Here is a 26,546-nt window from a genome sequence, read left to right as displayed (position 1 = left end):
CGATGGAAAACTCTGGGTTTGATTCCATTACAGCTGGTATGAAGTGGGTCAATCAACCCTGAGTGTAAAAACCTTGGGTTACTGATGTGCACGCGCGCAACAAAAAGCCATCATCAATGGATCAGAGAATACTCAAACTGCCATGACAACCAAACGGAAAATAGTGATTTATTCACCCTAATGGGTGAAATAAGACAGTGTTTGAGGAATATGAGCCTGTTCTAAAGGTGCGTTCAGTCTTCAGTGATTATAGTGGCTTAAATCACCCGTAATTAGTTACACTTTTTGGTCACTTCATCACTTTATCTCTTCAGTGACGTGACGAGTGGTGAATAATATGAATAAAATGTGTCTGAGGAGACGTGTCAGCAGCATAAAATGGCTGCATAGAGAGTCCTCCTGTTACACTGGATATCAAGACAGTGACTGCCGCTTGATATCGAAACAATTATATTGATTTTTAATGTAATATTGTTGCCAGAGTCATCTTAACGTCCTAAAAAATGTCATGAAAAACACTGAAGCAGAACTCAAACCCACAACCATCACTCCCAAGCGCAGCACCACAATTCACTGCGCCATCATAGCTTCAAAGATGCATGAATTACAGATTTAACTGTATAAGAATTTAAAACAACAATCAAGCCTTAAAAGTGGATTCATTTAAATGTTCATCTCCTTTATATTATCCACAGGTTTGTATTTAGGGAACTTTACTACAGATGTCAGTAGATGTTTTAATGCAGATCAACCTCTCAGTGTCTTTCACTTAATGATCTGTATCCACAATGTTAGAAAGAAAACTACCGTTTGCACAAAAAAAAACATAAGCAACACATTAGTAATGATGTGAACACGTCTGTGATGTGTGATGTTAATAATGTGTTTTCAGAGAAGAGTGTTAAGGTTTATTAAAGTGTTCAGAACGGTGTTCAGGTGGGCGGAGCCAGGTCGAAACCCAGGGTTTCTTTGATAAAACATGCCAGCGACCAGTTTAGTTCACGGACAATGTTGCCATGGTAACATACTCAGAGAAGAACATACCTTGCGTTTAGGAATGGGATACTCAGAGTTTTCTGTCATTTGAGCCCAAACATACTCATAGTTTGAACATAACCCGCTTTATGGAATAACCCTCTGGTCCCACATCAAGAGGGAGATGACCATAAATGATAAAAACTGTAGAAATAATTCTATTCATGAGGCACTAAATACTTTATTTTCCACTTATTTACAAAATGAGATTCTTTAAAATGTGTGTTATCACTCATTCATTCCATCATTATGATTTATAGTTGTTTTTTCATATAGTATTCTGAGCAAAATGTGGTAGTTGGATATAAAGAGGTACTTGGATTCAGAAAAAAGAGAAAGGGTGTTCAAGTTAGAGAACCACTGGTCTATACTACTGCCATATACTGTATTAGTTCTTACTTGTTTATGGGTTCAATGACAATAAATGTGGTTCGTTTGAAAGCAGTTCTGTGACTGCAATTGTCCTTGTTTATTTGTTCAAAGCTACACAAAATCTGTTTTTGGTGTTTATCTATTTTGGAGTTGCAGCCCCCTGGAGAAAAATGCACCAGCCACCACTGATGAAGTATTAACTTCAATAACTTTTAGCAGTACAAAAACGTTTTTATTATTGGCCCGTCGGGGAGATACTCGCTCTTAAAACACACACACGCACAGACCTTTCTTGCTTTGTCACAGATTAGCTCAGGACCATAACAGGAATATAACAACAAGAGGTAGATAAATGTCTGCATTTGTGTTTATTCCTCAAAATATTGGGGCAACAAACAACAATCCTGCCACAATCAATCAGAGCCAGGCCAAGCAGGGAGCTAAAGAGAGCTGGAGGGTGAGTCCTCAGGTGATTTTAATGGTTAGGCCACGCCTTTCAAGCACACCTGAGTCCAATAGGGTCGTTAGCTCTGTGAAAACAAGAAAAAAGACAACAACACAGAGACAAACACACCTGCAACCCCACACACTTGGGTCATCACAGCTTTTATAGGTAGATACAGTATGTGTTTTGCAATTTTCTCTATTTTTTTTTTTTTCGTATATTTTTTATTCTGTGATTTTGTTGTTTTGTGTTTTTTTTAGTCATTTTGGGGTTTTTTGTGTGTGCAAATTTTTATTTATTTATTTTATATTTTTTTAAATTATTATTGTATATTTTATTTTTTATATTTGTGTATTATATTTGTGCATAGTTGTATTATTTGTTTTTGTACATTTTGCTCTTGTTTTGTGTGTTTTTCTATCTATTTTGAGTATTTCATTTCCATATTTGTTTCTTATATTTTTGTGTAATATATTGTATGTGTGTATATACATGTGTATGTTTTTGTCCTTGTTTTGTGTATTTTACTGTCATTTAGATCAGACCAAGGACTGCATGAGGCCCCCTGGCTGTGTGTTGTAAATGTTTGTATTATAGTCTTTTAGTACTGTGAGGAGTTTATAATACATGTTGGTGAAAATTAAACAAATTCTTTCAAACACAAAATCAATTTTAATACTTTTATTCTTAAAATCATGTTAAAATGAAATCGACAAAAAATGCAGTTGGTTTTATCTACTCTTTAAAATTCAAACACTTTAAATTGTAGCATTTTGTGCAAAATGTATGCATTTCTTAAAAAACAAAAAACCACGTTTGAAAATAATCAGCCACATTAAGCTTTAAAATTCACAACCAGCATTTAAACAAAAGAGAACTTTGAGAGAGCAAAGCTTTATAACTTTTACAGACTTTTCAGAAAATCACAATAATTACATATTAATTATAAATAATGAAAAGATGAAATCAAGGATTCCTTACAGATTGAGAATGTTTTGTGTCTAGACTTCTAACACTTTATGCTTTGGCACCATTTGTACTACAGGCCGTAATGACGCCACTGATTGATTAAAAGCAGCCTTTAAACTCCCTTTGTTTGACCAAAAGCAAATGTCTCCAGGTTAAGAGCTATACTAATACAGCAGTATATAAAGCAATACGTTTTTCCAGTCTCCCATTGGATGAGCAGATATCAGAGATTTACATATTTTGGTAAACAATACTTTTTCCGGCTTGTCTTTTATTTTCGATGGCTCTTAAAATCCTTAAAGATCTAAGATTTGACAACTACGGTAATAAAATGAATCAAGTTTGATTGTCAACCTTAAATATTTCTACTCCTCCTCTTACAATTACATCAACTGTGGCATGTTTTTGTCCCCAAAAAAGTGTGTTTATTTATCATTAAGTGCTGTTAATGTTGATTAAATCTAATCTTAGTGTACCGGTACTTTGTTTTATGTTTGGGTTGACCTCTATCTGCCAGAGATCACGCATCTTTCTAACTTTTAGGTATGAAGCATCACAACAGAAACAAACATGTTCATTAAATGAACATAAAGTTATTTGGTCGATGAGTTTCCCTCAATAACGGTGTGAAAAGATGTGAAATAATTGACATTAAAATGTGTTTTTTTTTATTATTTTTTGCACTTGGAAATATTGAAAAATTACAGGTTAAAACAAAAACATAAACAATAAAACTGACAAACTCTTATCTAGACATTTGACACATAGACAGAAAAAGTTCCATCTACATTTCAGGTAGCTTTGAAACTGGCTCTGGTTGCCAGATTGGTCTGCTTTGGAGAACAGCTTCTTCTGATCAGTGTAGCAGGTCAAAGAGGAGGAGGGCACAAAGTGCTGATTAGACGTGTAATGGTCCGTAGTCTGATAGTCCGTGTACTGATCACCAGTCATGTTGAAGGGACCATGGACCCCCGTGCCATTGCTAGTGCTAACTGGATCTGGGAATGCTAAGGACTCTTGGTAAGCATGTCTGCATTTGACATGTCCTCAAAAGTCTCTGACCTCTTTTCATCTTCCTCCTCATCTTCATCCTCAGAGTCACTATTGGTTAAGCTCTGTGAGCTGGAGTCTGACATGGAGCTACTTTCCTCCTCATTCTCCTCCTCATTCTCCTCATCTTCCTCCTCTTTATCCTCATTATCTTCATCTTCTTCCTCATCATCATCCAGCGGCTCCTCCATCTCCTCTGCAGCATGGAGGTGCATGCTGGTCGCCTGTGGAACGGTGTCAGACAGGGAATACTCCAATGTGTGCTGGGACTGGGTGAACAGCTTTGGAGGCCCCAAGTCACTGGTTTCACTGTGGAAACCGTTGGTCGGGGTGGGTTGCTGCTGCTCACGGCTCTTCTCCAGTTCAAACTTCTTGATGGTGTCCAAAAAGTGAGTTCGGGCCTGGTCGTGATTGAACTTTACCCTTCCAGCTGAGTTACTGCAGCCCTCTTTAGTGCAGCCACATGGAAAAAACATCCACTTCACCTAAAGAAGCAAAAACATTCAGCATATAACAACCACACTTAACATCCGTTCAGTTTACGTGATTATTCCTTTAAAACAGGGACGTCAAACTTAACTATTGTTGAGGGGCCAAATATGGACCAGTTTGATCTCTAGTAAGCCGCAGTTTTTAGGTTGGAAAAAGGACAATTTTAACATCAATTGTGCGATAGTTTTTAACAACAGTCCCTGCCGGATCTTCACTTTCAAAATTCTTGATTTTGTAACCAATTTATGTGTAATTTAGAGCAGTTTCTCAAATGGGGGTACGTGATGGCACTACACGGGGTACATGAGAGTGAGATATTGGAAAATTTGTCCCACACCAGGCAGGAGATGACTGTATACAATAAAACTATAGAAATAAATCAATTCAGGAGGCAATAAATACTGTTTCATTCCACTTATTTACAATGGGATTCTTTATAATGTTTGTTATCACTTGTTGATCCCATTAAGTTGTTTTTCATTGTATTCTAAGTAAAACATTGTAGTCAGAAAAAGGGGTACATAAATTTAGAAATAAAAGAAAGGGGGTACTTGAGAGAAAGAAAATTGAGAACCACTGATTTAGAGGAATTATGTGGAATTGTTTGTGAGAAATTGCAAAACTGGTGGAAAGATTTAGAGTACTTATCACAATTTGCAATTGAAATGACTGCATTCATGTGATAGAAATAAGTGCTTAAAAATATTGTAGAGTTTCATTAAATTGGTGAATTTCAGTAATCTACAGCTAGATTATTTGGTAATTTACACAATAATTCATGTTTTCTGTCATTTTTACTGTCTCCTGCGGGCCAAATTGGATGCTCTAAAGGACCAGTTTTTCCCACCCGAGCCTTGAGTTTGACACACGCTGTAAAGTTGAGGAGGACTCACCCGGCATGGGATGCCTGCAGCGCTGCACGCACACGTCTCCGGGTCACAGAACAGTATACAATCACAGCCACAGTGCTGTCTGGACATACGAATGGCCTGCAGTTCACGGTTCTCTTTCATGTCTATCATCACTCCAGACGAGCGCAGCAGCGTGCACCGCTTTTTGGTGGTCAGCATTGGCAGGAAGAAGTATTCGTCCACCTCTGTGTTGTCCACATCAATCTCATCATCAGAGATGTCGTCTACTGTGAGCATGTTGGCCTCCTCTGACTCCACTGTACCATTCTTAGTCAACTGAAAACCAGACAAAACATTGTTCAAGTACTCTCTAACTCAATGCAGTAGAGGGCTTTAACCTGCCAGCATGTCTCAACAATATTATTTCTATTTTTTATAAATCAAACTGTTCATAGAAAGCTAACCTTTACCTTGAGTTTGAATGAGTTGAGTTTTTCTTCCTTCAAATGCTCTCGCAGCATTTCTTTGTGGATCCGCTCCTGCTCCAGGGCAAACTCATCCAGTGAGTACTGTCTGATCCAGCTGTGCCTGTCAGACATGCCAAGCGTGCTGCCGCCCTCACTGGGAACACTGGTGAATCCCTGCTGCCGTTCAAAGTAGTAAACAGTCACATTCTCGAAATGCACCTTCCTCGTCCTCCGGCGCTTCTCCTTCTTCAGAATGGAGTCAGCTGCAAAGCAAAGGAAGCATTAGGTCACTGTTAATTAAATGTCTCAATTAACTTAAAGCTGTTACCCCCAAAAATGTGTTATTAGATAAAATCATTGTGAGTAGCTCATAAATCAATGAATCAAACATTGTCTACTATAAAAATAAATGGAAAAGGGTAGAAATTGTCTCTTGAAAGTTTGTTTTTATTTCGACCCTAAACACACGTTTGTTGACATTTTCATGCGTTGCATTGTGGGATATGGAGTCGTGGAGTATTCTGATATCACGTAGGAATACAGGAAACAAACTCAAACAAAAAAATCCAAACAATCCATGTCCTTCTTGTCTGGTGAAGAAAAACAAGAAACCCCACTAAAAATCTGTATGCATCCATTTACAAGACTCCACATCCCACAATGCAATGTCCTAAAATATGATTAGATTTTATGGATTGAAATGTAATCAAAACTCACGTGATCATGTGGTCTCATGTATTGATCACATCAAATCTGTCTGTGTGTGTTTACAAACATTTATTCCATCTCATATCAGTTTGATCGATGATAATTGAATCTTTAAAAAATACATAAACTCTTATCCTCTATATATTAGTCGACTATACAGTATCTGTAACAGATGTAATAGACTAAAATCTTAATGTCATTTAGTTTAATAAAACTATAACTGAAATCATAGTCCTGATGACTACATTTGATAACACTTTACTTGAAGTTTTATACATAAGGCTGACATTATGATGTCATTATTTTGACCCTAACCCCTAACCACGCTTTGGTCAGTATGCCCCAAGGCAGCTGTGGCTACCTTGTAGCTTACCACCACAGGTATGAGTTTAGTTTGTGAAGATGTGAAGGATAACTAACTGGGTGTAGATTCTGGATTTGACTAAAGTCACACGCTTAAATCATATGGATTTCTTTAACCTCCATTCATGGTCTTTGAGCATCCTTTTTAATACGTTTTTCATTGTTTTATGCATTATTGCCACTATTGAAAAAAATATTGGTTGTATTCTATATTTGTCTTCGTGTGCGATTGTAAATCAGTTAACGGGCGATTTAGGCAACATTGATTTTACTGTGAGTTTTTAAATTTGATTGATCCTATGTGCTGAGGTTGAAGCTATACAGACATCACCAAGAAACTATCACAATGGACAAGTGCATTTGAAGATTATTATTCACAATGGATGAATATGGAAGTAATATGAATAAGAACATGAATGATCATTAATTATGAATTTGATTTGAACCAGAAAAGAGTCAAGGTAAAAATGTATGTAGGTATGACTATTCTGATCATATTAATGACATTACTAGAGGAATTAAAAAGAGCCAAAGACGCATAAAAAACATATTGAGAAATATGTTTTAATACTGAAACAGAACAAAAGTTATTGCAATGCAATGAACATCTTCAAGTTTTCTTTAGGCAAACTACTTAACATGTAGCAGTCATGGTGAGCCAACAAATCACCTTTTGAATATGTGCTGACCAATAATAAAACAAAAAATTGGGTAATGCCAATCCCCCACCAAGTCGAAGTTGTTGCAATAATGAATATCTTACTCTGGGAGCCTTCCCACACCACAAAAAGGTAGAAATACATTGGTCAAGTGAATTGAAAAATTTTTTAGTTAGAAATACAGGTGTACATTGAAATAAAAAAAGAAATTTGGGCAGCACAGACATTTTTATTACATTAATTCTACCTATCAAAGACAAAGGCAAGTTAAGACAATTTAAGTTCAATATCAGACCGAGAAACCCCGTGGTAAATAGGGAGGGATTTTAATGCAGTTGACAGAGGTTCAATGGCCAGAGTGAAAAGTAGTGGGGATAGAGGACATCCTTGTCTGGTACCACGTGAAAGTGTAAAATATTCAGAATAAGTATTGTTTGTGTGAATACTAGCCTGGGGTGAAGTGTAGAGAAGGCGAATCCAGGATATAAATCTATTACCTAATCCAAATTTATTAAGTACCGCAAACAGATAATTCCACTCTACACAGTCGAATGCTTTCTCAGCATCAATTGAGATGACCACTTCAGGGACTAAGGAAGAATTTACAGAAAAAATTACATCTAAGAGAGTGCAGATATTATAAAACAGCTGACGCCCTTTGATAAAACCATTTTGTTCTTCTGAAATAATAGTAGGAAGAATCTTCTCACGGCGCATGGCTAGGACTTTGGCTAAAATTTTGACATCAACATTTAACAAAGACAAGGGCCTATAAGAGGCACAAGAAGCAGGGTCCTTGTCCTTCTTTAAAGGCCGGGGGCTTTGGTGTGTGTGCAATACAGGCAATAAAGTATATTTATTCAAAAATAAGCACACCGTCTGCTTTTATTATAAATTTCCTTTTTCTGGGACGACAACGATGTAATGAAATAGTTTTTCAGAACTCCAGCTTTAAACAGTCATAGAGTTAAATTAAATTAAAACATCTCCTGTTTTTGTCTCTGGAAAACGTATTCTGGCAGTAGTAGTAATTTAACTTAATTTAAATAATAATAGTAGTATTCTCAGTATTAATATTGATTAAAATAAGCCTTGGGGTGTGCATTGCCATGAATCTGACGTTATGATTCACGATTTGCAAGACACAATACAATATATCCCGAAACTGTACAATACAATATACATTGTGATATTTGGCGATATCTATAAACACAAATTTCACCTTTACAAGTACAAAATTGTATTAAATACAATTTCTTTCTTTTTTTTTTAAACTTGTGAGAACAAATAAATGGTAACTAACTATATATATTTTTATATTGGTACTTGAATTACAAAGTGCAACTTTACAAAGTAAAATGCATTGACGACTGATGTAGTTTAACAACTTGCTACGTGCTATGCATATGTTAGGGCAATAAATCTCTATGTTAAATAACATTGACATGGACATTTGTTGGAATAATTTGATAATCGCACATTGAAATATCGCGATGTAATGCAAAATTAATTTTTTTCTTACACCCTTACTTTGTACTGGCTTTAAACTATTCATATTTACACTATATGCTGTATATCGCTTTTATTAGGCGATTGTTTTTCTTTTTTATTTAATGAACATTGTATTTACATTTTGATATTGAATTATTCATTATCATTATTATGATAGACTATACTCTACCAGCTATTGAAAATGTTCCCAGTCTATTGTTGTTATTTTTGTGCCAATAATAAATAATAATAGAGTTCCACATGTTAAAATTCTTTGTTCAAATTAAAACAACTCATGTCTCTAAAAAGTATTCTAGTAGTAGTTGTAGTAGTAATGATAATGATAATTGAAAAAAAGTAATATTAGTCTCAGCATTATTATTATTGATAAAACTAAGTCTTGGTACTAGCTTAAAACTATATATATATATATATATATATATATATATATATATATATATATGGCCACCTAGGGCGCCCTCTGCTGGAGGGGCGCACCCTCCCAAATTTATATATATTTTAAATATAATTTTAAATGGTAAAAAAAAAATGTGAAACACACCCTTTACAATAATAACTGTACATGTTTTCTCTTAATTGAATATTAAAAATCTGTACCTATAACAGCTAATCTTCTGCCCATATTTATATTTATTTTACTTTAATTCTTGTTCTATTCTAAATAATTCTGTCGTGTTGTTTGCACATTGTGTTCTTTGATTTTAAGACATGTGTTACTGAATAGAAAAACCAAACAGGAAAAGAATTGATTTTGGATTTTGCACCTTTTTTTTAATTTTTATTGTTCCCTCGAGACATTTGTACTATACCTGTAGGTGTTATATTGTATAATAGTGCATTATTCTGATTTTTTTTAAAAAAAGTAGTTTTTTTTTCCAATGGTGTGTTGTGTCGCAGAATTGCATTGTATTGTCTTGATATTTGAAATAAATAATATTGTGTACACTGTGTATTGACTAGACAAAAAATAAATAAAATAAAAAATAAAAACTTTATCTATTTTTATTCAGGCATGGCCATGGCCTAAAGCCGGTCCTGCTCTGGGGTCACCAGAAATGTGTGATATCAAAATGTGGTTACAACCCAATAAATGTTGAGAACCACTGCTTTATCCACACTAGACAAAAACAATAATGTTGCTTTAAAAAAAAAAAAAGTGCATTATTTAAATACACGTTTTCCATGGCAACCGCGTCATTTCTCACCCTATATAAGCGGTTAGAAAGAAAACAAACCGTTTTCCAGTATTTGTGTCTGCAGTTCACTGTTCAGTCTACAAGGAAAACTCTCTCAGAAATCGCCAGCGATTATTTCTGAACATTTTCAACCAGAATATCACATATTAACAACCTCCGCTCTCAAAATGAAGTAAGTAGAAGTTTTATTAGGCTTTATTTTACCGTCAAGTAGTTCCTACTACATTCCACCAGGCGGCAGCACTGCTCCGACATCTTCGTACATGTGGAGGTCGTTCATCACAAAGTATAATAATAATAATAGCAACATAATTACAGATATAACTACTAATTTAAATGATATACAGCTGATAGGAGTGTGTGTCACAAGTATTTACACAAAACTGACTTGTCTTTAATGATGTTCTAACATTTTTCGTAACGTATTTTTTTTTTTTTGGCTAACTATTATAGAAGAGCAATTTTCAAGTGTTTTGTGCATCCTCTAAATATATTTTCATTTGCATAACATTTGAATTCAAATAATTTGGCAAGATATGGGTCATTTTGTGTATTTTTCTATCTTTTTCTGCATTTATGTTGTTGATTTGTGCATTTTTGGGGTCACTCTGTATTATTGTTGTGGTTTTCTGTATTTTCTTGTCTTTTTGTGTAACTTTGTCGACAGTTTGTGTGTCTTTGTAGCTATTCTATAATGTTTTGTTGTTTTCATAGTCATTTTGTTCCTTGAAGTAGTTGTGTCTGTCTTTGTTGAGTCATTTAGTGCAATTTTTCATTTATTTTTACGTTTTTGTGCATTTTACTGTTGATTTGTGTGTTTTGGGAGTCATTTTGTGTGTTTTTGTTGTTTTTTTGGGGATTCTTATTGTATTTTTCTGCATTTATGTTGTTGATTTGTGCATTTTTGGGGTCACTTTCTGTATTATTGTTGTTGTTTTTTGTATATTCTTGTCATTTTGTGTAACTTTGTTGACAATTTGTGTGTCTTTGCTGTTGTGTCTGTCTTTGTTGAGTCATTTTGTGCAATTTTTCACTTATTTTGATTTTTTTTTTTTAATGTTTTTGTGTATTTCACTGTTGATTCATGTGCTTTGGGAATAATTTTGTGTATTATGTTTAGGTTTATATTCCTTCCAGCTTCTCTTTCTCTCTCTCTGTGTGTGTGTGTGTGTGTGTGTGTGTGTGTGTATCTTATTTATTTTCTTTGTCTCCTTGTTTATTTCTTTGTGTCACAGGACACCATTGAACATGCTGATGGATCCTGTGGTCCAGGAGGAGGAGGAGTTGAAAAATCTCCTTCCTGAGATTACAGATGTTGTGGAGCTGTATCCAGAGGTTGCAGGACTGGTGCACTGGGCGACTTACCCTGTGATGTCATCTCCTGCTCCTCCTCCTTGTAAATGTCCTCCTCCACCGTTAACAGACCTCCAAGTAAGAATCACTGAAACACATGGTGCCAATGTGGGCAACATCACAGCATACATTTGTTCATCCATTAAGAACAGACAGACCCTTCCTCATTCTTCTATATGACTCTGTTGTTGTTATAAACACAGTTTTTAATGGATTTATTTACATCTTTTTATCCAGTCCTTATGTGGCATTGGAATATCACCCAGTTTGGTTTATTTGACAGACCCTAGCAGTAGTTTTTTGGTGGATGGTTGATATCATGGTTGGGATAAAAAAAAAATTGTAATCACATAATTGATATCTAATTACAATTATAAAATGATTATAATTGTAATTGTATTTAAAAAAAAACTGTTGCTGTTGTAATCATAATTAAATTGTAATTGAGTTCAGATAATTGACTTTGTAATAGTAATTATTCAGTGCCAAGGCACAAAAATGTAAAAATCTGGGATTTTTTTTCAGATAAGGCTATCATAAAATCCAGTAAGGCATAAAAATAAAAATAAAATAAAAATAATAAAATGTAGAACACCCACATTTCAGAGATATGGCTGTATATAGTAAGGCATAAAAATGGAAAAATATGGCTTTTTTTTTTACTAAGACAATTTTAATATTTGAAGGAAAAATAATAATAATTAGGGGTATACTGACAGAAAAGAGGCTCAGACGCCCACACCAAAAACAATAATACCAATATTTTCATTAATTAGGAAGTCTAACAAATTAACTAAGAGATCAAAAACAAATTGAATGATAGATAATAATTTTTATTGTATTTTATAGTTGATTTAAGATGTGGGAGACAACTGACCCGTTATCATGGTGCTAACAGAAAGCTAACATAAGAGGAAGGTCACATTTTATGGGGTTATTCATTCCAGGCTCAGTAATTGTGATTAACTGAATTTGAACTTTAGTAATTGATAACGTAATTGTAATTGACTTTCAGGGGGAAAATCATATTTGTAATTTGAATTGTAATTGGAAAAAATGCAGGTCACCATACTCATAATATAGTTGTAATTGAACATGGATAATTGAGGATGTAATTGTAATAGAAAAATGCAATTGACCCAAACCCTGGTGTCTAACATTCATGTTTTTGTGTCTCCAGTTTTACAGCACTCCTTTCTTCCCACGTGAATGTTTTCCGTCTTTTGAAGAACGGTAAGCAAAGCAAACAAACACACCTGATCCATCAGACGTTGGTCCACATGTTTGTGACATGATTTCTCATCCAGCGTGTTTATGTTTTTATCTTTGTAGAGATGAGTTGGATGAGTTATTGGCTGTCATGCCACCAGAGGCCCTGGAACCCATCCCAGTTCCAAAGTAAGTGTCCTTGAGTTGTTTTAATTGTCTTTTTTTTCTGAGTAACTCTTGATCAGAGTGTCTCCCTGCTCTCTCTCTCTACTACTCTCTGCTCACTGTTTGTGTTTTGTTCCTTCAGAAAAAGGAAGCGTGAGGAGGGTAAGGGCCCATATGTTAAGAAACCTCCCAACGCATTCATGCTTTTCTTAAAAAGTGAGAGGAAGACGGTGCAGGAAGAGCTCGGCATTAGAAACAGTGCTGCCATCAACAAAGTTCTTTCTGAACGTGTACGTTTGTTGGTTCCTCAATAAGTTATCTGTGATCTTCACATTTTTGTCTTCGTTGTGTTTGTGTGTGTGTGTGTGTGTGTGTGACACTTTGTTGTTGTTCATCCACAGTGGAAGTCTTTGGAATAAAACAAAAGAGAACTCTTTCAAGCAGAAGCCCAAATAGAAGCTGACATCCATGCTCTGAATAACCCCGGCTGGAGCAACAAAGCAAACTACGTAAGTCTACTCTGCAGAAATGTTTACCCATCAACCTTAGAGGTGATGACATCATGACTGTGGAAGTGTTTAATCAGCTGACTAGAATTTTCACGTGTCTGTTTTTAGGGGAAAAAGAGTAAAAAATCACGGACTAAAGCTCCACCTCTGCCTCCACCCTCCTGCTGATGGGAATGTATAATAAAGATCACCAACATACTAACGGTAAGTATCATTACTCAAAACATCACTTCATTTTATGAGGATTTCATTTCAAATTGGTTTTTCCACAAATGTGAAATCAGGTCATCAGTTACTATAAAACAAGAATAATGTGTATCTAAAGTAATATGCAGACATGGACACACACTCTGAACACAGGTTTAATCTCAACTGTGTGTTTTATTGTTTTAGTCTAAGACACATGTCAAACTAAACTTTAGATCATCCAATTCATCTCCTTGGAAAAAAGTTAAAATGACATAGAAAACAATAAATCAGCTTCTCCAAATATTTCAAGGAAACTCTAGTCTTTTCATGCTTAGATCACATGATGGCAGTCATTTTTAATTGCAAATTGTTGAAAGAACTCTCAGTTTTTCCCAAACTGTGCAATTTTCATCAAATTATTTCACAAGGGTTTCCTGAATTACATTAATAATTTCTCACAATATCAAGAAAATTTGAAGAGAATAACATACCGGGAATAATATCTCTCACTTATTGCTTGGATATTGTCGATACCTTAATCAATACTAATAATAATTCATCAATGCTCTAAAACAAAAATGAGGTGTACCTTAATGTGATGTGCAGACATGGACACACTCTCTGAGAACAAGTTTAATCAGATGTGTTTTAATGTCTCAGTCTAAGAGTATTGAGTTTTGCATCAATTTAACTTCAAATTGTGTCTGTGCTCTCCATAGATTGTTTGAAATGCATATATCAGCATCTAAGATGTTCTTTAACAATGTGAATTAGTTTAGTTTATGGTGGATTCTATCATAGAAACTCACCTAGAAACAAGCCTGCAGTAGAATCAGAAGACTCATCAGCTGTTCTCTATATTTTACTAGCACCAAGGACAGCAACGACATCAGCAGCAACAACAGCAGCAGCAACAGCAAGGGCAACGACAGCATCAACATCAACAGCTGCAACAGCAACAGCAGCAGCAACAACAAGGGCAATGTCGGCAGCAACATCAACAGCAGCAGCAGCAACAACGAGGGCAACATCAACAGCAACATAAACAGTGGCAACAATTGATGTTGCTTCTGACATTGCCCTTGCTGTTGCTGCTGATGCTGTTGCCACTGTTGATGTTGCTGTTGACGTTGCCCATGTTGTTGCTGCTGCTGTTGCCGTAACAACAAGGGCAACATCAGCAGCAATAAACAGTGGCAACAGCATCAGCAGCAGCAACAACAACAAGGGCAATGTCAGCAGCAACATCAACAGCGACAGCAGCAGCAACGACAAGGACGTCAACAGCAACAACAACAAGGATGATGCTGTTGCCACTGTTAAAGTTGCCCTTGTTGTTGCTGCTGCTGCTGTTGCTGTTGTATTCGCTCCTGATATTGCCCTTGTTGTTGTTGCTGCTGATGCTGTTGCCACTGTTGATGTTGCTGCTGACGTTGCCCTTGCTGTTGAATCAGAAGACTCATCAGCTGTTCTCTATATTTTACTAGCATCAAGGACAGCAACGACATCAGCAGCAAGAACAACAAGGGCGACGTCATCAGCAACATCAACAGCAACAATCGCAACAGCAACAACAAGGGCAATGTCAACAGCAACAATCGCAACAGCAACAAAAAGGGCAATGTCAACAGCAACATCAGCAGCAACTACAGCATCAGCAGCTACAACAAAATCAATGTCATCAACAGCATCAGCAGCAACAAGAAGGGTTTTGTCAGTAGCAACATCAACAGCAGCAGCAGCAACAACAACAAAGGCATCGTCAAGGGCAACATTAACAGGGGCAACTTTTGTTGTTGCTGTTGATGTAGTTTTTGTCATTGCTGCTGCTGTCACTGTTGATGTTGCTGTAGAAGTTGCCCTTGTTGTTGGTGCTGCTGCTGTTGCTGCTGATATGGCCCTTGTTGTTGCTGCTGATGCTGTTGCCGCTGTTGATGTTGCTGCTGACGTTGCCCTTGTTGAATCAGCTGTTTTCTATATTTTATTCGCATCAAGGACAGCAATGACATCAGCAGCAAGAACAACAAGGGCGACGTTAGCAGCAACATCAACAGCAACAACAAGGGCAATGTCAACAGCAACGTCAGCATCAACTACAGCATCAGCAGCTACAACAAGATCAATGTCATCAACAGCATCAGCAGCAACAAGAAGGGATATGTCAGCAGCAACAACAAGGACATCTTTCAATGGCAACATCAACAGGGGCAACTGTTGTTGTTGCTGCTGATGTTGCTGTTGATGTTGTCCTTGTCATTGCTGCTGATGTCACTGTTGATGTTGCTGCTGACAGTGCCCCTGTTGTTGTTGCTGCTGATGCTGTTGCCCCTGTTGATTTTGCTGCTGACGTTGCTTTTGTTGTTGATTCAGAAGACTCATCAGCTGTTCTCTATTTTTTTCTTAGCACCAAGGACAGCGACAACAAGATAACAACAGCAAGAACAACAAGGGCGACGTCAGCAGTAACAACGGCAACAGCAACAACAAGGACAATGTCAACAGCAACATCAGCAGCAACAAGGGCAACGTCAGCAGCATCATCAACAGCGGCAAAAGCATCAGCAGCAACAACAAGAGCAACATCAGCAGCAACATCAACAGTGGCAACAGCATCAGCCTTGTTGTTGTTCAAATTTCTATCTTATGTCTATATCTATAGCTATATATATTTTTATATATTTATATTTGTATCTAAATGTATAATAAAACAATATTTGAACTAAGTGGGAAAAGAACTTGCTTTCTAACTCACACACACACATCACAAAAAGGTATTAGAAGTCTATTTATTCAGAGTCAATAGAAAATCATTGACCAATGTCAATGTGTCAATAAATATTTTATCGATTACTTTTTTTTTGTTGTTTTTTTAATATCTGTAAATAAGGAAACTGGGTTTTCAGAAATAATTCAGGATTAGGTTTTTAAGCTGTTCAGGGACCAGGATTTGTAATGAAAGTGGACAATATCATTTTCCAGTGGATATTGCTGCTGAAAAATTATTTTGGTGCAAACCAATCAGTAAATTCAATAGTCCACCCTTTAAAAAAAAATGAATTATGCAACCTAAACATTAATGACCCTTCCTTACATGTGAGTACATAAGTTGCACGTGAAGTGTAAAAGTGCTGAGTCTTATAAAAATATGAGCCAGAAGAGGCTGGAAGGGGTCAGATAGTTAAACAGTGAAACTTACACATAGAAACTGGTGAATTACTGACGTGTTTTTGGCTGTACCAATCGGTCAGACCATAAAAACATTTGGAGTTTTATAGACTGTCAAAAGTTATATCAAATCAAGGAGAACAATGTCAAAAGTTATCAGAGGAAAGGAGGTGTTTGTGGTTAGTGAAGCTGAACCAGGATCTACGAGGCTAAAATCTGGACAACATCTGAATTTGTTTGGCTCATTTCTTGTCAGGTAAGTGAATTGTTGATAGCAGCGGCTGATGATAAGAATACAATTCATTTTCACCTGCACTACTATTAAATATGATTTCTACCTTTATTGGAGGCCGTCCAAAAAAAACAAAACTGAGTAATTTTTCATTTTTCCTCATAAACAGTTATGGCTAAAAATAATATTTTGCATTTATCTGGGCATAAAAATTTGGTCAATATTATCTCTTGGAATTGTAAAGGACTCAATGGACCTGTTAAACGAGGGAATATATTGACTCACCTTAAAAAATTAGACATGGATATTGGGTTTTTACAAGAAACACACTTAAAAGATCAGGATCATAAACGGTTGCGAGCTAAATGGATTGGACAGGTGTATCATTCTAATTTTCCAGTAAAAAACAGAGGGGCAGCTATAATTATTAAAAAAACAATTCCTTTTTCAGCATCAAAAGTAATATCTGATCCTTGAGGAAGATACGTTATTGTTACAGGAAAATTGCACAATAAATCAGTTACTCTAGCTAGTGTATACGCCCCCAACGTTGATGACGTGACTTTTTTTAGTTCTTTCTTTACAGCATTACCTAATATGGACTCCCATAAATTAATAATTGGAGGAGATTTTAACCTGGTGTTAGACCCAACAAATGATAGATCATCACAAAAATCATCTATCTTATCAAAATCTGCCAAAACCATTCATAGATTCATGAACACCTATAAATGATTTGATCCATTTAGAGTTCTATCTCCTAACACAAGGAAATATTCTTACTTCTCTCTGGTTCATCATTCGTTTTCTAGAATAGATTTCTTTTTAATCGATTATGCATATTTAACAAACATTAAATATTGTGATTACAAAGCATTTGTGTTATCTGACCATAGCCCGGTGTCATTTCAAATAGAGATGGAATATGGCCCGATAACCAAAAAATGGAGGTTTAATAATGCACTTCTATCAGATGATAAAAAATAATTGAAGAACTGCAGAAACAAATTGAAATATTTTTTCACACAAATGATGATCCAGATATAAAAAGATCTACTTTGTGGGAAACATTTAAAGCATATATGAGAGGACAGATTATTTGCCAGAGTAGCTTAAAAAATAAACAATGGAGGGAAAAGGAGTTAAAATTGACCCAAGAACTTAAAGAAATTGACAGAGTTTATGGTAACTCCCCAACACCTGATCTAAAAGAAAGCAGTCAGTGCAAACTGAACTCTATTTACTATATACAGCAGAAACCATTAAATCCTTGACACAATTAAGGTACAAAAATTATGAATATGGGGAAAAAACAGGTAAACTATTAGCCCAGCAAATTAAAGAAGAAGCATCGTCAAGGTTAATAACAGAGATACGAATAGATACTGGTCAGACAACAACAAATCATAAAATAATAAATGATACTTTAAAGAACTTCTATATGAAATTGTATTCCTTAGAATTGAATAATGATCCAAACTTAATAGAACATGTTTTGATAACCTTCAAATACCTACTATAAGTTTGTAAAACAAAAAGATATTAGAACAACCTGTATCAAACTTAGAAATAAAACAAGCCATACAGTGTATGCAAAACTCTAAATGCCCTGGACCTGATGGTTACAGTGTCAAATTTTATAAGACTTTTATAGACCAAATTTCATCACTTCTTTTAAGTGTTTATAATGAAGCACTGACTACAGGTTCTCTACCTCCTACATTATACGATGCATGCATTTCTTTGATTTATAAATCTGGCAAGGATTGAATGTAGATAACAAAATATAGGCAAAGATCTTAGCCATGCGTTTGGAAAAGGTTCTTCCAACTGTTGTGTCACCAGACCAAACAGGATTTGTTAAAGACAGGCAGTTGTTTTATAACATCAGATGACTGTTCAATATTATCTACACTCCTAACCCAAATAAGGAAGTAATGGAAATATTGTTCTCACTAGATGCCGAGAAGGCCTTCGACAGGGTCGAGTGGAATTTTCTCTTCTCTGTCCTGCCGAGGTTTGGATTTGGCCCCTACTATACTTCTTTAATTAAATTACTTTACGCTCAACCTAAAGCGTGTGTTTACACAAATAATATGGATTCTTGCTCTTTCCCTCTCCACCATTCTACACGACAGGGTTGCCCTCTGTCTCCCTTGTTGTTTGCGTTGGTCATAGAACCTGTTGCTATTTTGCTGCGCTCTGCGGGCGATTATAAGGGGATTGTAAGAGAGGGTACAGAACATAAAGTATCCTTGTATGCAGACGACCTCCTTTTCTACATTTCAAATCCATCTTTGTCGCTACCAAAAATTATGACCATGCTATCAGATTTCAGTAAAGTATCGGGATATAAAATAAACCTGTCAAAAAGCTATACTGTTTCCAATTAGCTCTAAAGCAAAAATTCAAATACACACACTCAGCCCTTTTTCCTTCACTGTTTCAGACTGTTTCAAATATCTTGGAATAAATATCACGCAGGAAATCTCTGGCCTCTTCAGCAAAAACTTTGTGAATCTATACAAACAAACGGAGCAACAGATCGAGAAGTGGTCTAATCTCCTGATCTCTCTCACTGGTCGAATTAATATCATCAAAATGAATGTTCTGCCAAAATATTTCTTTTTATTTCAGTGTGTTCCAATTTTGATTAATAAGAACTTTTTTACCAAAATAAACTTTTTAATTACATCTTTTATTTGGAATAAAAAGACACCAGGAATTAAAAAATTGTTTTTACAAAGACCCAAACCCATAGGAGGAATGGGATTGCCCAACTTCCGGCTGTATTATTGGTCCTGCAATATTCGATGTATGTCATTTTGGAATGGATCTCTCAAACCTGATTGGGAACAGATGGAAAATCAAGCTTTCTCCCCTAATACACTGAGATCATTGATATACTATACCTCCGATCTTTCTAAATGTAAGAGTCAAAATCCAGTTGTGTCTCATTCATTAAAAATCTGGTCTCAGTTCAGAAGACACTTTCAGTGGAATCAATGTTCAGTCCTTACTCCAATAACTGGTAATCAAGCACATAAGTTGTTTTCAGGTCAAACATTTCAACGATGGGACCTTAAAGGAGTGCATGCAATTATAAAACTTTTCATTGATAAATTATTTCCAACATTTGAACAATTAAAACATAAATTTAATGTTGACAACAAAGACTTTTTAAAATATTTACAAATACATAATTTTACTAAGACAACATTTTCCTCTTTTCCCAATCAACCTGAAGTTTGTCCTATGAACAATGTATTACTGAATAACCCACTTAAAAAAGGATCCATTTCTGAAATATATAATAACCTTTCACAGATAAATTGTATAACTACACTTGACCATATAAAAGATGCTTGGAATGAAGACTTGGGAATAAATATCACAGACGACCAATGGACTGAATCTCAAAAAAAGATCCACTCTTCTTTAGTTTGTATCAGACATGGTCTGCTGCAGTTTAAAATTCTACATCGATTGCACTTCTCCAAACAAAGACAGGCCAGGATGTTTACGGGAGTGGATGCTTCTTGTGAACATTGTGGTTATACCCCTGCTTCATTGTCTCACACATTTTGGAACTGTCCGTACATCACCTTCTACTGGTACAAAATAATTGAGATTTTGTCAGTCATTTTCAATGTTAAACTTCCAGCTGATCCAGTAATGTCATTATTCGGTGTTGTACCTACAGATATACATTTGAACAGTTTGCAAAGTAATGTATTATATTTGTGATGTTGCTAGCCAGACGTCTAATTTTACTAAAGTGGAAAAATAAAATCCCTCCTACTCATCAACACCTTCTCAGAGATGTAATGCAATATTTACAATTGGAAAAAATTCAATATTCTTTAAAGAAAAAAGAACAATTGTTTTACTCAATCTGGCAACCCTTTATTAATTACTATAATGATATGTAAATTTGGACGGACCTCCTAATACTTAATTTGACCGAGTTATTTATTTTGTACATAAGGCCTCAAGTGTGGGCAGGATTTTTTATTTTATTTTTACTTTTGTGTCTTTGTTTTTCTTTTCTCTTTCTTTTCTTCTCAGTTTACATTCAATTTATACATGTGAATCATTTGTATAAAACTGTTGAAAAAAAGGTAATATAGAAAAAAAAGAATATAATTCATATCAAGCTACTGCATGTGGCAATATTGATATTTATATACATATAAAGTACCAAACGTGGCCCAGTTATAATATATTTAAGTCAGTTCTGGCTGAATTATGGTAAGTTAGCATTAACAATTCTGAATATTAGCCCAAACTGGCCCACATACTGTATAAAGTACCAGACGTGGTCCAGCTATCTTAAAACATATTTGGGCCAGTTCTGGATGAATTATTTCAAGTTAGAATCCACTAATCTTAATGTGAACCTAAAGTGGCCCACATATAAAGTACCAAACGTGGCTCAGGTATCTTAAAACATATTTGGGCCAATTCTGACTGAATTATGGCAAGTTAGCATTAAAAATTCTGGTAAATGTGCCAGACCAGAAAATAGAGTGTATGCCAGATTTGGGTCAGAATGACAATGCATTGTGACCCACATTTGGGTGAATGCTTGTTTATTTGGTTGTTTTGTGGTTGTCATCTGGTATTGCTATGGCTGTATAGTGGCCCGGATATGGCAAACAAGTGTGAGTCACTATAGTGCCATCATTACACGCAGTATATGGGCCAAATACCTTTACTTAAACCATTCTTAGAAAGAAAAAGTCTTTAGCTACAGAGTAGAGTAGATATTAGGAAAGACTCTGACAACCTTTGTCTGACATTTGTGGTGGATGATTGTCAGCCTTTCCCAAGGTAATCCACTGTGGACCGATAAGAGATAAATATTATACTGTAATAAATGACAGTAGACTCCCCTGAGGAACTGAAAAGCACACTGAAAAACATGTGACAATGTTGACCTGAAGGACATTTGTTTTTAGAGGAAAATCCAATTGAAAATGATATTATTTGATGATGTGACAATACATTTATTTTATGTATAAGATGCTAAGTTTTTATCAGACAATCTTGTAAATATTTGCTTGAAGATAAATTGATGCTGTAAAGTTCAAATTCTTGTTGTCCTGTGTTTGTAGCCCGGGCCAGAACAGGTTTCCTTGGAGACGATAGCTGGATCAAAAGGGCTGATGATGAGGATGAAGCTATTGAGTGAGTGCATGTGTCAAAAATGAAGTGTGATGAATGCTGCTGTGTCACGTGCTCACACAAGGGAGCAGCAATAGGCTTCTGAGGATTTAAATCGTTCTTTTCATACCTATAAGTTTTCCAGGCTTTATTTCAATTTTTTGGTGTATATATAGTAAGTAAGTAGTTTATTTATAAAGCGCTTTTTGCAGATAAAATCACAAAGTGCTGTACAGAGTTGTGGTAAAAGTACAAGTGCAACACAATAGAATAATAAAACAAGAGTGCATAAACATCATAAGAACAGCAACATTAAAGGACGAATAAAAATTAAAATACAGTTAACTTAAAGCTTTTCTGTAAAATGTAGTCTTCAGCAGTTTTTTAAAAGTGTCCACACAGTTGAGCTCCCTGAGAGACTGGTGCAGGTTATTCCAGAGTCTGGGAGCTACAGCCTGGAACGCCAGGTCTCCTCTGGTTTTAGATTTAGTTTTTGGGGTCTTTAGGAGACCCTGACCTGAAGACCGAAGGCATCGCCCTGATGAGTAGGGGCACAACAAGTCAGAGATATATTTAGGGGCCTGACCATGTAATGCTCTGAAAGTGAGAACTAATATTTTATATTCTATGCGAAACTTAACTGGAAGCCAGTGCAGAGTAGCAAGAATGGGGGTAATATGGGATGTTCTAGAAGCACCAGTTAAAAGTCTGGCAGCAGCGTTCTGAATGATCTGGAGTCTGTTTAGGGTCGACCTTTTAAAACAAGTGAAAACAGAATTACAGTAGTCAATACGAGATGATATAAATGCGTGTATGACCAGTTCCAGATCTGATTTTGATAAAAGATGCCTCACTTTAGAGATATTTCTCAGGTGATAAAAACAGTTTTTAGTCAAATGACGACAATGTCCCTCCAAAGACATGGACTGATCAAAAACAACCCCAAGGTTTCTGAGGCTGGTTTTAACAGATGAGCTCAGATCACCAAGAGAGTTTTTAATTAGAGGATCTTTTTATCAGGAGCAATGATCAGAGTTTCTGTTTTGTTTGAATTTATCTGGAGATAATTTGATGACAACCAGTTTTTGATACAGGATATACAGTCTAAGAACTCTGATAAAAAGTGAAACTCTGAGTCATTAAAGGAGCAGTACAACTGGATATCGTCAGCATAAAAATGATAAGACACATTTTTAAAACCACGGATCAATCGACCAATAGGCATCAGATACAATAAAAACAAAACATAGTCGAGACCCAAAATTTGCGAAAACTGTTCTGAGCCACGCACCTCCTGGGAGTGCCTCAAGGTAAATGTTTAGCATGCATTTCTCATTTCTTCTCAAATCTGAAACAGCGGTAAACTTCATTAAAAAGAAAAAAAAAAAAAAGAAAAGCACAATGGTTAGTTTATTGTACAAGCATGGTTATTATTTTCTTTTAACAATACAACAACTTATCAGTGTGCGTTTATTTCCTTCTAGCACCACCACTACTGTCTCCAAAAGCCAGGAGAGCTAAACCCAGAAACAAATGGTGAGGAACATGAGACAAGTGATAACAACACGAGGAGATATCCAACCAGAGACAGACACAAACCGAGTTATCTGAGTGAATACGTTACTGATGAAGACAATGATGATCAAATGCTCATTAACATTGATTATTGTTATAGACTGTCATGTGGAGTACCGCGATCTTTCAAGGAAGCAGTAACTTCATCTGAGTCTAACAGCTGGATCAGAGCCATGGACGATGAGATACAGTCGTTAAGGGAGAATCAAACATTCACCCTGACCAGCTTACCCAGAGGCAAGAGTGCAGTGGGGGGTGAGTGGGTGTACGCCATTAAGAAAAATGAAGATGGTACAGACAAGTACAAAGCACATTATGTCACAAAGGTCTATAGTCAGAAGTATGGAGTAGATTATGAAGAAACATTCTCTCCAACAGCAAATGTGACCAGTGTGAGAGTGTTAATGCAGAAAGCAGCTCAGGAAAATTTTATCTTACACCAAATGGACGTCAAAACTGCCTACCTTCATGCACCACCTAAGATCTATGAGGATAATCAAGGTGCTATTGCTTTAGCAAAAAAAATCCAGTGAGCAGGCAAAGGTGTAAGCACGTTGACATAAAATACCATTTTGTTAAGTCAACTGTGAACGATGGAAAAGTGTCATTACACTATTGCCCTACAGAGGAGATGTTAGCAGACGTGATGACAAAACCACCATCACAGCACAAGTTGTTCAAGTTTTCAAAACTTATTTTTGGAGTTTAAAATGTTATTTGTACATTTTTGTTTTGTTTATCCTTGCAAAGGAAGCTGACAATATGAGAGCAAGTGGGGGTGTTAATATATTGTTAACACATGTATGTAAATAATTAATATGCTGTCAATTGAATTTTTACTTTATTATGTTTGACTCCTGACCCCACCTGTTGGCACCGTGTGATGCGATGTATAACTCCGCCTGTTAATAAAAAGTTGTTCTGGTCATGCAACGAGACTGATGGCCACGCAGTTTTTCTTTCCTCCACAAAGTGAAGATATTCAGGCGAGTATACGAGGAGGCTCACGCTGGGCTGCTGCGCATCACTCTGACAACAGACTGTGTACATTTTAATCCTCTGCTGCAATCTTATTTTCTTTTTTATTTGTAGACACAAAAACCTTCATGAGCCCATGTATGACTTTATTGCTGCTCTGCTACTGAACGCTGCTTTTTTCAGCACCAATATTTACCCAAAGTTGCTGAGTGATATTTTGTCTGAAAAGCAGCTCATATCGTACTCAGCTTGCCTCTTTCAGTATTTTCTATTCTATTCTTTAGCTGGTTCAGAGTACCTGTTGCTGTCAGCTATGGCCTACGACAGGTACGTGTCTATATGTAGACCTCTACATTACCCAACAATCATGAGGAAAGACACTGTGTGTGTTTAACTCTGCTTGGCTTGGATTGTGCCTGCTTGGAGTAATAACACTGAATTCTAAAATGAAAATCTGTAAATAGATTTTGAATGCCATTTTTTGTAACAATTCTCATTATAATCTACACATTTTTGCAATGGTGATGATTGCTCTTTTCCCTGTGTTCTTCATACTTTTCACATAGACCAGGATACTCATAATATCTCATCGAAGCTGCAGAGAAGTCAGGAAAAAAGCTGCACACATGTTTACCCCACCTGCTAGTGTTGGTCAGTTTCTCTCTTCTGTGCACATATGATGTCGTTATAGTACGACTCGGGACTGACCTTTCAAAGCTTGTACGGTTGTTGATGACTTTTCAAGACATTTTGTATCATCCCCTCTTTAACCCAATAGTGTACGAGTTGAAGATGAAGGAAATATCCAAACACTTAAAAAGGTTGTTCTGCCAAGTCAAAGTCATTTAATGCATTTAAAACCTTTGTATTGCAGTATGTTTGGTGGCAATAATCAACTCTAGATGCACTGATTGTTGGGATGTATTGAAACAGTTATTGTGTCTATATGAGGTTAGGGTCTTTTTTACATGAGGTTTTATTTCAATCCTTTTTCTTGTTGAAGAGTGTCACTTTTACACAAAAGCTCCAGTTATTTGCTATTGCATTTGTCATTAAGATTGTACAACATTAAAATGTGCTTATATTTACCATTTTGTTAAAACATATTTATATTTTGTGTTTTTTAATGCCAAAGCCAGTTAGAATTGCTCTTTTTTTTTTTTACAGTCATGGCTTTTTGTGTGTAGTTGAAATGTAAATGTAATTTTTGAGTTTCTATTAAATGGAAAACCTTGAACACCAGCATGTACACATTGTTGATATTCATTAATGTTCTTTCTTGAATGCACATGAGCTCATCCACAACCTAAATTCTCTGGTAGAATTTCAGCAATACATTTTCTTTTTGCACTTAATTCTATGTAAGATGCTGTCCATAATTTGCCAAATGTACTCTTTATGAAATAAACAAGCTACACACTTTACAACCTCTTTGAAATGAAACATCTCAGCCCTACACTACGAAGCTGGATCTACAGATCCAGGCTGTCTGTTTGTTCACGGGTTGGAACAAACCAAACATTTACACTCCCAGAGCGGCTATACAAAGACGTTAACTTTAACCTGGGGTTTCCAACCTGGATCAGTGAGATGATAAAGGAGAAACCATGCAGAGCAGCCTACTTCACCATCAACAAACAGACAAATATTCTTAAAGAATATGAAGAATTAAACTCCATAATCTGTTGTCACAGCTAAAGCCAGAAAAGAAGGATCACTGACAGAAAATTGCTGACTCTATTAATGCATAAACTTGTAATATTATACAATAATAATGCATTTGACAATAAATGGACAGCGCTCTGATTAGTCAGATTTACTTTAATACTAAACAGATAATTCCACACCTTGATGACATGAGTCATTGATGGTTACATTAATCCATG

At 35.9% G+C, this 26,546-nt stretch overlaps 1 protein-coding gene, 1 long non-coding RNA gene and 1 pseudogene across 2 annotated transcripts; 2 read left to right on the top strand and 1 right to left on the bottom strand.

The window, feature by feature from the left end:
* Window positions 1-3,828: 3,828 nt before the first annotated feature.
* On the bottom strand, window positions 3,829-7,555 carry LOC114459489 (cysteine/serine-rich nuclear protein 3-like). Its single transcript, XM_028441724.1, has 4 exons — window positions 7,516-7,555; window positions 5,685-5,944; window positions 5,257-5,550; window positions 3,829-4,356 (listed from the first exon to the last, which is right to left on the bottom strand). The coding sequence occupies exons 1-4, from the start codon at window positions 7,553-7,555 to the stop codon at window positions 3,829-3,831; spliced, it is 1,122 nt and encodes a 373-aa protein (XP_028297525.1).
* Window positions 7,556-11,520: 3,965 nt separating this feature from the next.
* Window positions 11,521-13,544, top strand: LOC114459488 (uncharacterized). Its single transcript, XR_003673370.1, has 6 exons — window positions 11,521-11,550; window positions 12,653-12,705; window positions 12,805-12,870; window positions 12,989-13,136; window positions 13,248-13,355; window positions 13,464-13,544. It is a non-coding gene; the product is annotated as an uncharacterized LOC114459488 (long non-coding RNA).
* Window positions 13,545-13,692: 148 nt separating this feature from the next.
* LOC114459486 (olfactory receptor 6N2-like) lies at window positions 13,693-25,509 on the top strand (annotated as a pseudogene).
* Window positions 25,510-26,546: the final 1,037 nt, after the last annotated feature.

This window comes from Gouania willdenowi, unplaced genomic scaffold (genome assembly GCF_900634775.1).
Source record: "Gouania willdenowi unplaced genomic scaffold, fGouWil2.1 scaffold_317_arrow_ctg1, whole genome shotgun sequence".
NCBI classification, from domain to species: Eukaryota; Metazoa; Chordata; class Actinopteri; order Blenniiformes; family Gobiesocidae; genus Gouania; species Gouania willdenowi.
Note: the sequence above shows the minus strand (reverse complement) of the source record. Positions and strands in the feature narration are given on the sequence as shown.